Below are 13903 nucleotides of genomic sequence, written 5' to 3'. Positions count from 1 at the left end.
AATTCTTAAAGTTCACTGGGGAACAATGTTTATGCTAGCGCGTCGTCAGCTGTCTCCGTGCGTGAACTGACAGAAGGAAATTGGCAGCGTCACAACGTATCTTCCCTCTCTCTGTGTGCAGAATGCGTAACACACCTGCCTTTGTTGCTTCTCTCCATTCTAAATGCTTTGTTACTAGTGGCCAAATGCCTTTGGCTGTTTAGTGTAGCCTGTGTTGTTCAGTCATTCTCAGACTCTATTGGGTATGTCCTTCAATAAAATGGCGTTGTCGGTCTGAATTTTCTGTGTTCCTAAAAGCATGGGGTTTCTTGAGTTGGGCATCTGTATCAAATAATACAAGACATTTTTGTGTTTATTTACTCTGTCATGCTGCAGATGGTCAGGGTTGCCCCACACACTGCCTATATAAACCTGGATCAGAATAACAAAGAGATTGACATCTAGCTGTTCACAGCGCTGCTACTATAGCGACAGCGACAGTCAGAGAACATGCTTGGCCGTGCCTCCTGTTCTGCTCACCATTGTCAAATCTTTGTTCACTGTTGTCAAATCTCTCTGCTACTGCAGGTAGCAGCCACTGTAGCCAGTTGTAGACGATGCTCACGGTCGGCAACATAAACAGTTGTGGTCCGTTTCATTGTGTGCTTTGTTTCTCAGTGTGGCAAGTTTATTTTGCTTCAGAATGTCTGAAACTTGTAGTGAAAGTGTGCAGAATGGAAAGTTCAGCTATCTACTCATGTTTCGTGTGGTCAGACACTTGAATTTGTTTGTTTGGTGTGGGAATATTTTGAGGAAGAGAGAGACAGTGCTGCAACTCTATTGCCTCTAATGAAAGTAGTCGAAAGAACTGCAGATGCCTTAAAGATACACAAAAATACTGTCATCAAAATTTGTAAGGAGAAATACTGTGCAGAATGGTTCATCCAAACTGTGGACACCTGGAGAGAAGAGGACAGAACCATGTGTAACAAACTTGGACTCTTTTTAACAAGATGCTATTCATTGCCATATATATGGATATTTTGAAAGAAAAGAACATCCATCTATAAAAAAAGCTATGTGTTACTCTTTGCAAGGCAGAGTGATTCAGTGGCAGCAAAACTTCTTTGTTAATAGTTGTCAGAGCCCTCAGTTTTCAGAATAAAAAATTAATCGACTGAAAATTATAATGGAGAGAGGTGGCATCGTAGCATGGCTTTGTCGATTTTGAAGAACAATTGTTAAAGTGCCATTTGAAGACATTGTGTGACTTGACAAAACCTGAATAAATGCTGATCGTTCTGTCAGAAAAGTCTGTACAGTTGACAGCATATGTGGAAAGTAGTGCTGTTCCTGTGGCAAAGGGTGCAAGAATTATTGTGTTGTGTGCTGAAACTGCATCTGGTTTCATACCTAATTGTCTCCTTGTTTACAAATCGAAGAAAACAAACAACTGCCACGAGGAAATGAACTACAACAGTTTTCTGAAGCTGTTCAATAGCTTAAATCACCCATCTGTCATTGTAATGTATAATGCCCCATACCATTCAGTTATTAAAGATAAAGCTCCAACGATGGCAACAAAAAAGGCTGGTGTAGGCTAATGTTGTTGAATGGTTGAAATGCTGCAATGTGAAAATTTAAGACGATTTATGTAAGGTGGAGCTCATTGAAATAGTAAAAAGAGTAAGCCACAGTTTCAACAGTATGTTGTGGATGAGGTAGCTAAAGAACATGGCCACGGGGTTCTTAGGCTTCCACCATAGCACTGCCACTTTAACACTATCAAAATGATTTAAGCTCAAATTAAAAATTACCAGGCAAAAAATAACAAAAGCTTCATTGTGGCAGAAATTCAAAGACTGTTAGGGAACAAATAATGCTTGAGAAGTGGAAAAATGTTGTATGCCACACAGAAACGGTTTTTAAAGAAGCATGGAAAAGTGAAGTGAATGTCAAGAGTAATATAGAAAATATAATTATATCCTTGGGCAATTCCAGTGGCTCGTCCACAGACCAGTGCTCAGATATTGACATTGTCGAGGGAGAAAGAGATTCTGAACTAAGTGGCATTTACCTTTTACCTTAATTCATCTTTATTTTTGTGTTTGTATTTCATATTTTTTACTGAGTTGTGCATATTGTAATTGCACAATAAATCTCATTATTAAGGAATTTTCCTCTGCACATGTATGACTCTCTCCATGCACACTACAGTGATTGGTAAGTACACAAGCAGTTTGTGTTGTTTTAATGTTGTTAGTTATTGTATTTATATGAATGATTCAGATCCATTTCAACACCCCTTACATACTGAGTGTGACAGCTGAGTGTGATTTATTCAAATTATTGTAAAAACAGTGCGCTTCCTGTTGCTTTTGTTGAGATATACAAATAATAGGGGCACAGTATCATTTTATACATGGGAGTGCATTTGATAAGCCACATGGATATAATGATCCTGTAAAGTGAATTTAATACTGCACATTAAAAGGCGGCGTGAGAAGGTAGTCCAGTAAGCAACCACACAGCTGTTGCTGCTAAAGCCATAATGCACGTGCACGCATTGGCAAACCGACATCATTGCCCCTTCCACGCTCAGCTGTGCTTCACTGTCAGTCTCTTTATTATTTTGTTCCGGGTGTAGATCCAGTGTACCATATTTCATTCCACCATATTTTTTGTCTGTTTATTTTCTCCACATTTTATCCATTTCTTAATGACTGCAAAATGAATGATTTTCAGGTATTATAATGACATTTAGGTTCTGTGATGAAAATCACAGTGATATAGTTAAGGTGACTTCCTAAAGAAGGTTTACTACATTTTACTTTGGATACCTTTATCAAGTTGTGATCATTTGTATTGCTGGTATTGTTATTACGATTAATAACACAGTCATTATTAAAACTGGTGATCTCAGTACAGCTGGAAGGCTGGAATTCATTAAATGAATCCTGAAGATCTGATTCTGGGCCTAGGGAGCTTAGAGATTTAAAGAACAAAGAATCTAATGTAACAAGATATAGGATGAATTTTGTTTTTGTTTTGCTTAAACATCATCTGTGCCATCCGGAGAGTTGTTCTCGCTCTTTCAGTCGTACTGTACGGAAACTGAACTCACCAAAAGTGAAGTAAAAAATACACAACCTTATTTCCGGCTATGCTTTTGAGCTGTCTTTGTCTAACTGTATTGCTGTCTGTAACGAACTCTTCACATAAGTGAACAGCTATAATGTTGTCGCATTGTTACACATCAAGTGAGATAAATAATGATGAAATTCAAGGTTGTAATCATATATAAGAAAATTTGTCATGACATCTTATCAATATATTTAATACATCTTTGCTTACACAATGATCTCAGGACATTTAACGGATTGTCAAGAATGCAAATATGTGTTATTCGCTCTTCTGGCATTATGCCAACATTACCAAAATTATGAATGTGTGACTTTCATTGTTGTTGCATTACAAAGTACACTTTTTTAAACTTCTGTTATAGCAGGTGTTGCGTTTTATCCTACACTGTCGCAGCATCACATTTGAGGTGTTTCCATTACAAAGGATAAAGTTTTCTGCGATTTTGCAAAATTACTCCAGGCAAATGTTGGGGTGGTTCCTGTGAAAAGGGTACAGCTGATTTCATTTGTGATCCTTTCGTTAACGAGCTTGTGCTCCATCTCTAATGATGCCACTGTCAACTCCCTTCTTCCATAACAGAGGACATGAAAAATGTAACTCACCAATGCACATAAGTCAAAATCATTTTAGCACATCGTGGTTTTGGAATAAGAGGGATGGTACCATAGCATGCTATTTGTTATTGCTGTTGTGCCTGATTTCAAAATATCTTTATGGATTGGTTGTATGCTGAAGCAAGAACTGAAGAAAACTTGAGCACACAAGGATTTAATTGTACTGTCTCCAGTATTATTCTAGTATGTCACTTTTTACTCGTGTTCCACTTACTATATACATAATCTCATCATAACACTTTTTTTAATGGACTTTGCCATATTTTTTTTGATTTTCACCATTTTGCCATTTATTTAACTAGATTATTTCCAAGCATTTATTTGCATTGATGTGCATTTATCCATAAATATTGTAGGTCAGGAAACTTTCTTGTATAACAATTTTTTAATGGTGTTCTTCCTTTCTGTGTCTGAATGTTGTCTTGTATTTGTCACAGATTAGAGACATACGAAAATGCTCGTAAGGTCCTCAATAAAGCAAGAGAAAATATACCTACTGACAGACAGATTTGGACAACTGCTGCCAAACTTGAGGAGGCCAATGGGAATAATCATATGGTGGAAAAGATCATTGAGAGAGGTAAGCAGATTCATTGCAAAATGCCTCTGGCTAGAAATCGTCCACTTTAAAATATTATTTCACAGTAACAATGAAAGTTTTATGAGACAAATAAGCCAGTTGTAATTTAATGAAAATATTCTCCTTGTGTTTCCCACATTTTTGTTGTTGTTGTGGGCTCCAGTCCAAAGAATGGTTCAGTGCAGTGCAGCTTTGCATGATAGTCTATCCTGTGTGAGTCACTTCATTTCTGGATAACTGCTGCAACCTACACCCATTTGAATGTGCTCTCTGTAGTCAAGCCTTTGTCTCCGTCTACAATATTCATCTCTCACATTTCCCTCCACTGCCATATTTTCTCACATTATCATATATTTTCCTCTTTTTGCAGCAATAACATCTCTGAGCTCAAATGGTGTAGAAATCAATCGTGAGCACTGGATTAAAGAAGCAATAGAAGCTGAAAAATCAGGTTCTGTTCACTGCTGTCAAGTATTGATCAGAACCATAATTGGACATGGTGTTGAAGAGGAAGACAGGAAACACACTTGGATGGATGATGCAGAGTCTGTAAGGAACCACTTTAAAACAATAAAATTTATAGCATTTGAAAAATTAAACTAATGTTTTAGTGACAGTATTGTGAAAAGGATAGTTGCTACTCACTGTATAGCAGAAATGCCGTTTCGCAGATAGACACAACAGAAAGACTGTCAGACGAGTAAGCTTTCAACCAAAAGGCCTTAATCTTAATTCGAGAACATACATGCACAAACACACTTGCAAGTGCAACTCACACACTCACATGTCCAAAGTATCTAGCTGCCGAGGTCAGACTAGCCTCGGCAGGTCCTGTCTTTGTGAGTTGCATTTGCATGAGTGTGTATGTGTGTGTTGTCTACTTCTGAAGAAGGCCTTTTTGGTTAAAAGTTTACTTGTTTGACGGTTTTGTTATTGTGCCTATTTGCAACTCAGCATCTCCACTATATGGTGAGTAGCAGTTATCCTTTTCATAATACTGTCATTATTCTATACTGTATTTTTCCCATTTTTCTAAACAAATGATTTATATTCCACTTTGCTGCTTGGTAGAATGACTTCAAACTTATAAGTGAAACTTCACAAGAACACATTGTTGGTGATAGATAAACAGGGAATGAATTTAAATTTTTAAGTAATTCTTAACTTTTTCTTGTTGTTCAAGTTGTCTCATTAGTATATGTCCTTACAGACCAGAAAAATAAAATGTAAATCTAACACTGTTGAGTATAAGGTGCCAAAATTACTTTTAGTTATTAACAATTGTAATGCATCATTGTATTTAGAAAAGAAATGTGACTAGGATAACAGCAAAATCTAAAACTGCAATTGGAATACAACCTGGAAATGAAGGTTTGATGCTAATGGTAGCAATATATTTGTGGTGATCTGCCAGGTGTTCTTGGAGTGGCTGGTGCTTTTCAACAAATCTGGTTGGAGTCTAGGCAGTGAGTACACATAATAACACAAGTTACAATACCTGAAGAAGAGCACTTGGCAGTTATCAAAATATTTTACATGAAATGGAATCAACAGTTCTGTGGCACCCAAAAAGCTTGCCATTAAGCATATTTATTGCTTTTAAAAACTCATTAAAGTGTGATGAGATACATAGTGTCAGAATTTGAGATAATTTTATACTCTGTATTGAAAATGTGAAAGAACTCATCCCTTTTTGTGGTAAAAATCAGGTGGTTACTTGAAACAATGAAGCATACCTCGTGATAGGAAAAAGTCACAGCTCATTCCAGTCTTAGCGTTACAAGATAATTGCATAGCATTACAGACCTACCTCATTGGTGTACGGCAATTGTAGGATCATGGATTATATTTCATGCTTGTACTTGATGATTTTTTGGAACAGAATCAACAACATAAATGTCACAAGCACCAGTCACGTGAAACAGTGTTTACTCTGATCATATGTGAGATCCAAAAGGCTGAGGTAGCAGACTCCAGGTTGGTACTGTGATTCTTAATTCCAGAATCATTCAAAAATTTTGGTGAAATACATGAAATACAAGAAGAAGATGAGTAGTCCTTAAGATCATTAAGTGTAATACAATGTACATAGATAAATGAAAAGACCTGGTGTTGTTTGATTGGCAATCAGTCAATTTTCAAGGAATGATCACATAAATGTGCCTTTGGGAAAGGCAGATCCAAACAATGGGGGACTGTAATTTTCCCAAGAAGGAGGTTGCTTACAAAACTCTTATTTTGCCAATTCTTGACCATTGTTAATCCATATGGGTCCTTTACCAAGTTTTAATAATGGGAAACAGAAAAGATTCAAAGATTGCTGAATATTTTGTCATGGGTTTGTATAGTTAGCAAGAACACAGTACAGAAATGTTCAGTAGTCTCCAGTGGGTGATATTATGGAAAGGCACTGCACATCAGAGAAAGACTTGTTCTTAAAATTACAAGAGGCTATGTTCCAATATGATTCAAGGAACACAGTGCTTCCTCAAATTTACATATCACATAAAAAGAAAGAAAAAATCAGAAAAGGGAGACTGTAGCCCTCTGTATGGCAGGTACTGACTGCATTCCTTCCTTTACACCATTGCAACTGGAAGAAGGGAAAGTGACTGTGGTTTACTCTCTGCTGCATGCTGTGTGGTAGCTTGTGATGAACAGATGTAGATGTTATAAACTGTTGCACATGTCCTGTTTCTTTACTAACTTTACTGTTTTATGTTTCAGTGTGCACAACAGGGAGCATATGAATGTGCTCGTGCCATTTACGCCCATGCACTTGCAACTTTTCCCAGTAAAAAATCAATCTGGCTCCGTGCTGCATATTTTGAAAAGAATCATGGCACCAGGGATTCTCTGGAAGCACTACTACAGAGAGCAGTAGCACATTGTCCAAAGTCAGAGGTTCTTTGGTTAATGGGTGCCAAATCTAAGTGGATGGCTGTAAGTGTACTATTGTTCATATTGTTCATTATGTGTCTCATACATCATCCCAAGCAAGAATGTGTTTGCCTTCCCTCTTATATAAGATATACGAAAATGTTGTCGGTACTATCCAAAGTATTATAAATTTCTGTGGGAAAAATTAGTATCCAAGCAAAAGGTAGAATTTGTAGATGAAAGGATAGAAGTACTGGCATATTGAATGTTTGAGTCACGTTTAGAGGTAATCTCAGTCATTGGTAGAGTGTCACTCTAGGTAGAAAATTGGTTTGCAGTTTTAGTTTGTTAGAAAGGTTACACATTTGGTGGCTGTATGAATTATGTGGTTACGTGTCAGTTCTTTGTATTGAGAAAAATGTGTTAAATGTTTTTAGTGTCAGAAAAATTCTATATGGTACATTTGAGATCAGTTATATTAGAATCTGACATAAATATTTCTTTGTACAGTAGTATGAAAAGAACAAAGATTGCTACGTATCACATATAGGAAGCACTGAGTGACAGGTAGGCAATCAAATGAAGACTGCTAGATAATTATAAATTGTAGGACTAAGTCCTTTATCACATGTAATTGTGTTTGTACAATAGTTGTGTATAAGTAGTCTTATTATGTGAAAAATTAAGAGCTTTATCCAGAAATTTCACTTAGCTGTCTCAAGGATAAATATTATAGGAGTATTGTCAATCAGTGGCACACTGTTGGCACAAGAAGTTGATTATCCTTATGAAAACTTAATCTACAGTAGTGTTAGTGCTTTTTTTGTGTCACTTTACTAGAAAAGGAGTGCTGCAAAAACAAAATATGTGTTATTGAAAGAAATATACAAAGCTTTGTCTTGAACAGTTAATTTTGAAACTGAGAGACTAGTAGAGTTTACTTTAAATAAAAAATTAACAACTTTCCAGAATCTACTGCTTTAGACCAGACTTTTTATGTTCTGTTATAACTTTCAGTTTACAAAGCAAAGTTTCGTCAGTGCATCTTTGTGTACTCCCACTTAAATTGAACTTAACATACTCATCTCTATGCGTCCTGCCAATAAGATTTAGATTTTTAATGGTTTCATGAAGTCACTTAAGAAAAATGCTGAGAAGGTTCCTTTGAAAAGGACACACTCAGTTTCATTCGCCAGTCCAAGCTTGTGCTCTGTCTTCAATGACCTCATCATCAGTAGGATGCTAAAGACTCATCTTTCTCCCATCTGGAATCACATGGTGTGAGATGCTTAATATTATGCTTTCTTCCGCAATCATTTGGAATGAGTTGCTTAATTGTTTGCAGTTCATGTAATTTTAGTAATGAAATGGCTTTGCTTGTTAAATCATTGGAGCTGTAGGTTGCCACAGTGAAACTATCTTTGATTGATCAACCACTAATGTTTCTTTACGTTAATTGTTGTTTGAGAATATTTTAATAATTAAGAATATGGCTATGCTTCATACACACATAAAAAAAAAAAAAATTGCATCACCTCAATTCCGAGAGTTCCGGAACATGTACAGAAAATTGGAATAGACATCTACATAAACATCATTTCTGCCCTTTTGTATTGCTCATGAAAACCACACATTGCATGTTGTACCACCACACAGCGAGACCTACAGAGGTGGTGGTCCAGATTGCTGTACACACCGGTACCTCTAATACACAGTAGGACATCCTCTTGCATTGATGCATGCCTGTATTCATCATGGCATACTATCCACAAGTTCATCAAGGCACTGTTGGTCCAGATTGCCCCACTCCTCAATGGTGATTCAGCGCAGATACTTCAGAGTGGTTGGTGTGTCACGTTGTCCATAAACAGCCCTTTTCAATCTATTCCAGGCATGTTTGATAGGGTTCATGTCTGGAGAACATGCTGGCCATTATAGTTGAGTGATGTCGTCATCCTGAAGGAAGTCATTCACAAGATGTGCACAATGGGGGTGCGAATTGTCGTCCATGAAGATGAATGCCTCACCAGTATGCTGCCAATATGGTTGCACTATCGACCAGAGGATGGCATTCACGTATCGTACAGCCGTTATGGCACCTTCCATGACCACCAGCGGCGTACGTCGGCCCCACATAATGCCACCCCAAAACATCAGGGAACCTCCACCTTGCTGCACTCACTGGACAGTGTGTTTAAGGCATTCAGCCTGACTGGGTTGCCTCCAAACACGTCTCTGACAATTGTCTGGTTGAAGGCATATGCGACACTCGTCAGTGAAGAGAATGTGATGCCAATCCTGAGTGGTCCATTAGGCATGTTGTTGGGCCCATCTGTACCGTGCTGCATGGTGTCCTAGTTGCAAAGATGCACCTCGTCATGGACGTCGGGACTGAAGTTGCACATCATGCAGCCTATTGCGCACAGTTTGAGTCATAACACGATGTCCTGTGGCTGCACGAAAAGCATTATTCAACATGGTGGTGTTGCTGTAAGGGTTCCTGCGAGCCATAATCCGTAGGTAGCGGTCATCCACTGCAGTAGTAGTCTTTGGGCGGCCTGAGTGAGGCATGTCATTGACAGTTGTTGTCTCTCTGTATCTCCTTCATATCCACTGTGGTCTAGGGGTAGCGTCTTTGATTCATAATCAAAACGTCTTCGGTCCCGGGTTCGATCCCCGCCACTGCCTAAATTTTGATAAATAATCAGCATTGGCGGCCAAAGACTTCCGGCATAAGAAGTCAGCTCATTCTGCCAACGGCCTTGTCAAAGAGGGCGGAGGAGCGTATAGAAGTTCAGGGCACTCTCTTGTCCCAGGGGTGGGAAATTGCCCCTAGAGGCGGAAGAATCAGCAATGATCAACGACATGAGGATGCAGAAGGCAATGGAAACCACTGCATTAAAGACACGTAACGTGTATCCACAGGACATGTGGCCTGTATTTGAAGAAGTGTCATGATGATCTCTCCATTGGCAAAAGATTCCGGAATAGTCCCCCATTTGGATCTCCGGGAGGGGACTGCCAAGGGGGAGGTTACCATGAGAAAAAGATTGAATAATTAACGAAAGGATAACGTTATACGAGTCGGGGCGTGGAATGTCAGAAGCTTGCACGTGGTAGGGAAACTAGAAAATCTGAAAAGGGAAATGCAAAGGCTCAATCTAGCTGTAGTAGGGGTCAGTGAAGTGAAGTGGAAGGAAGACAAGGATTTCTGGTCAGATGAGTATCGGGTAATATCAACAGCAGCAGAAAATGGTATAACAAGTGTAGGATTCGTTATGAATAGGAAGGTAGGGCAGAGGGTGTGTTACTGTGAACAGTTCAGTGACCGGGTTGTTCTAATCAGAATCGACAGCAGACCCAACACCGACAACGATAGTTCAGGTATACATGCTGACGTCGCAAGCTGAAGATGAACAGATAGAGAAAGTGTATGAGGATATTGAAAGGGTAATGCAGTATTTAAAGGGGGACGAAAATCTAATAGTCATGGGCGACTGGAATGCAGTTGTAGGGGAAGGAGTAGAAGAAAAGGTTACAGGAGAATATGGGCTTGGGACAAGGAATGAAAGAGGAGAAAGACTAATTGAGTTCTGTAACAAGTTTCAGCTAGTAATAGCCAATACCCTGTTCAAGAATCACAAGAGGAGGAGGTATACTGGGAAAAGGGCGGGAGATACGGGAAGATTTCAATTAGATTACATCATGGTCAGACAGAGATTCCAAAATCAGATACTGGATTGTAAGGCGTACCCAGAAGCAGATATAGACTCAGATCACAATATAGTAGTGATGAAGAGTAGGCTGAAGTTCAAGACATTAGTCAGGAAGAATAAATACGCAAAGAAGTGGGATATGGAAGTACTAAGGAATGACGAGATACGTTTGAAGTTCTCTAACGCTATAGATACAGCAATAAGGAATAGCGCAGTAGGCAGTACAGTTGAAGAGGAATGGACATCTCTAAAAAGGGCCATCACAGAAGTTGGGAAGGAAAACATAGGTACAAAGAAGGTAGCTGCAAGGAAACCATGGGTAACAGAAGAAATACTTCAGTTGATTGATGAAAGGAGGAAGTACAAACAGGTTCCGGGAAAATCAGGAGTACAGAAATACAAGCCGCTGAGGAATGAAATAAATAGGAAGTGCAGGGAAGCTAAGACGAAATGGCTGCAGGAAAAATGTGAAGACATCGAAAAAGATATGATTGTCGGAAGGACAGACTCAGCATACAGGAAAGTCAAAACAACCTTTGGTGACATTAAAAGCAATGGTGGTAACATTAAGAGTGCAACGGGAATTCCACTGTTAAATGCAGAGGAGAGAGCAGATAGGTGGAAAGAATACATTGAAAGCCTCTATGAGGGTGAAGATTTGTCTGATGTGATAGAAGAAGAAACAGGAGTCGATTTAGAAGAGATAGGGGATCCAGTATTAGAATCGGAATTTAAAGGAGCTTTGGAGGACTTACGGTCAAATAAGGCAGAAGGGATGGATAACATTCCATCAGAATTTCTAAAATCATTGGGGGAAGTGGCAACAAAATGACTATTCACATTGGTGTGTAGAATATATGAGTCTGGCGATATACCATCTGACTTTCGGAAAAGCATCATCCACACAGTTCCGAAGACGGCAAGAGCTGACAAGTGCGAGAATTATCGCACAATCAGCTTAACAGCTCATGCATCGAAGCTGCTTACAAGAATAATATACAGAAGAATGGAAAAGAAAATTGAGAATGCGCTAGGTGACGATCAGTTTGGCTTTAGGAAAAGTAAAGGGACGAGAGAGGCAATTCTGACAGTACGGCTAATAATGGAAGCAAGGCTAAAGAAAAATCAAGACACTTTCATAGGATTTGTCGACCTGAAAAAAGCGTTCGACAATATAAAATGGTGCAAGCTGTTCGAGATTCTGAAAAAAGTAGGGGTAAGCTATAGGGAGAGACGGGTCATATACAATATGTACGACAACCAAGAGGGAATAATAAGAGTGGACGATCAAGAACGAAGTGCTCGTATTAAGAAGGGTGTAAGACAAGGCTGTAGCCTTTCGCCCCTACTCTTCAATCTCTGCATCGAGGAAGCAATGATGGAAATAAAAGAAAGGTTCAGGAGTGGAATTAAAATACAAGGTGAAAGGATATCAATGATACAATTCGCTGATGACATTGCTATCCTGAGTGAAAGTGAAGAAGAATTAAATGATCTGCTGAACGGAATGAACAGTCTAATGAGTACACAGTATGGTTTGAGAGTAAATCAGAGAAAGACGAAGGTAATGAGAAGTAGTAGAAATGAGAACAGCGAGAAACTTAACATCAGGATTGATGGTCACGAAGTCAGTGAAGTTAAGGAATTCTGCTACCTAGACAGTATAATAACCAATGACGGACGGAGCAAGGAGGACATCAAAAGCGGACTCGCTATGGCAAAAAAGGCATTTCTGGCCAAGAGAAGTCTACTAATATCAAATACCGGCCTTAATTTGAGGAAGAAATTTCTGAGGATGTACGTCTGGAGTACAGCATTGTATGGTAGTGAAACATGGACTGTGGGAAAACCGGAACAGAAGAGAATCGAAGCATTTGAGATGTGGTGCTATAGACGAATGTTGAAAATTAGGTGGACTGATAAGGTAAGGAATGAGGAGGTTCTACGCAGAATCGGAGAGGAAAGGAATATGTGGAAAACACTGATAAGGAGAAGGGACAGGATGATAGGACATCTGCTAAGACATGAGGGAATGACTTCCATGGTACTAGAGGGAGCTGTAGAGGGCAAAAACTGTAGAGGAAGACAGAGATTGGAATACGTCAAGCAAATAATTGAGTACGTAGGTTGCAAGTGCTACTCTGAGATGAAGAGGTTAGCATAGGAAAGGAATTTGTGGCGGGCCGCATCAAACCAGTCAGTAGACTGATGACAAAAAAAAAAAATCCAAACAACATTGCTTTGGTTCACTCCGAGACACCTGGATACTTCCCTTGTTGAGAGCCCTTCCTGCCACAAAGTAACAATGCAGATATGGTCGAACCACGGAATTGACCGTCTGGGCATGGTTGAACTACAGACAACACGAGCCGTGTACCTCCTTCCTGGTGGAATGACTGGAACTGATCGGCTGTTGGATCCCGTCCATCTAATAGGCACTGCTCATGCATGATTGTTTACATCTTTGGGCTGGTTTAGTGACATCTCTGAACAGTCAAAGGGACTGTGTCTGTGATACAGTATCCACAGTCAATGTCAGTCTTCAGGAGTTCTGGGAACCGGGGTGTTACAAAACCTTTTTTGATGTGTATATATTGCGTTGCCTGACATAGCTCTGTCCACGAGTTCAAACTGGAAAGCAGAAGCAGATCACGTAGTAGTTCATGATGGGAATGTTACCTGTCGAAACATTAACTGTGTTTTAATATTTTACCTGTGCATATTCCCATGACCTATTCAAACTGTCACATTAAATTCCTCTTGTTTACAGTCAGGTAACAGTTATTCTACTGACCCATCTTCCTATTTGTTATATTGCTTTCTAAACTTGCAGATCTCTTGAAGTCTTATGTTACCAACTTGGTTTTTGATACAAGAAAGTGTGATCTGCTATAAGCATCATCATTGTACTTGTTTCCAGCATATGATATGAATCCAAGATTTCTCTCAACATCAAGTTTTGTACTCCCATTATGTGCCCCATGAAAATC

At 39.1% G+C, this 13903-nt stretch overlaps 1 protein-coding gene across 1 annotated transcript in view; it reads left to right on the top strand.

Moving 5' to 3' along the window:
* The window catches only part of LOC126481275 (pre-mRNA-processing factor 6), a 75151-nt gene that overhangs the window by 35385 nt on the left and 25863 nt on the right, over positions 1–13903 (top strand). The window contains exons 11-13 of the mRNA XM_050104907.1: positions 4175–4317; positions 4688–4866; positions 7045–7260. Coding sequence (XP_049960864.1) covers positions 4175–4317; positions 4688–4866; positions 7045–7260 — 538 coding nt within the window. The remainder of the gene's footprint in view (positions 1–4174; positions 4318–4687; positions 4867–7044; positions 7261–13903) is intronic.

This window comes from Schistocerca serialis, chromosome 5 (assembly GCF_023864345.2).
Source record: "Schistocerca serialis cubense isolate TAMUIC-IGC-003099 chromosome 5, iqSchSeri2.2, whole genome shotgun sequence".
Classification (NCBI taxonomy): Eukaryota; Metazoa; Arthropoda; class Insecta; order Orthoptera; family Acrididae; genus Schistocerca; species Schistocerca serialis.
Note: the sequence above shows the minus strand (reverse complement) of the source record. Positions and strands in the feature narration are given on the sequence as shown.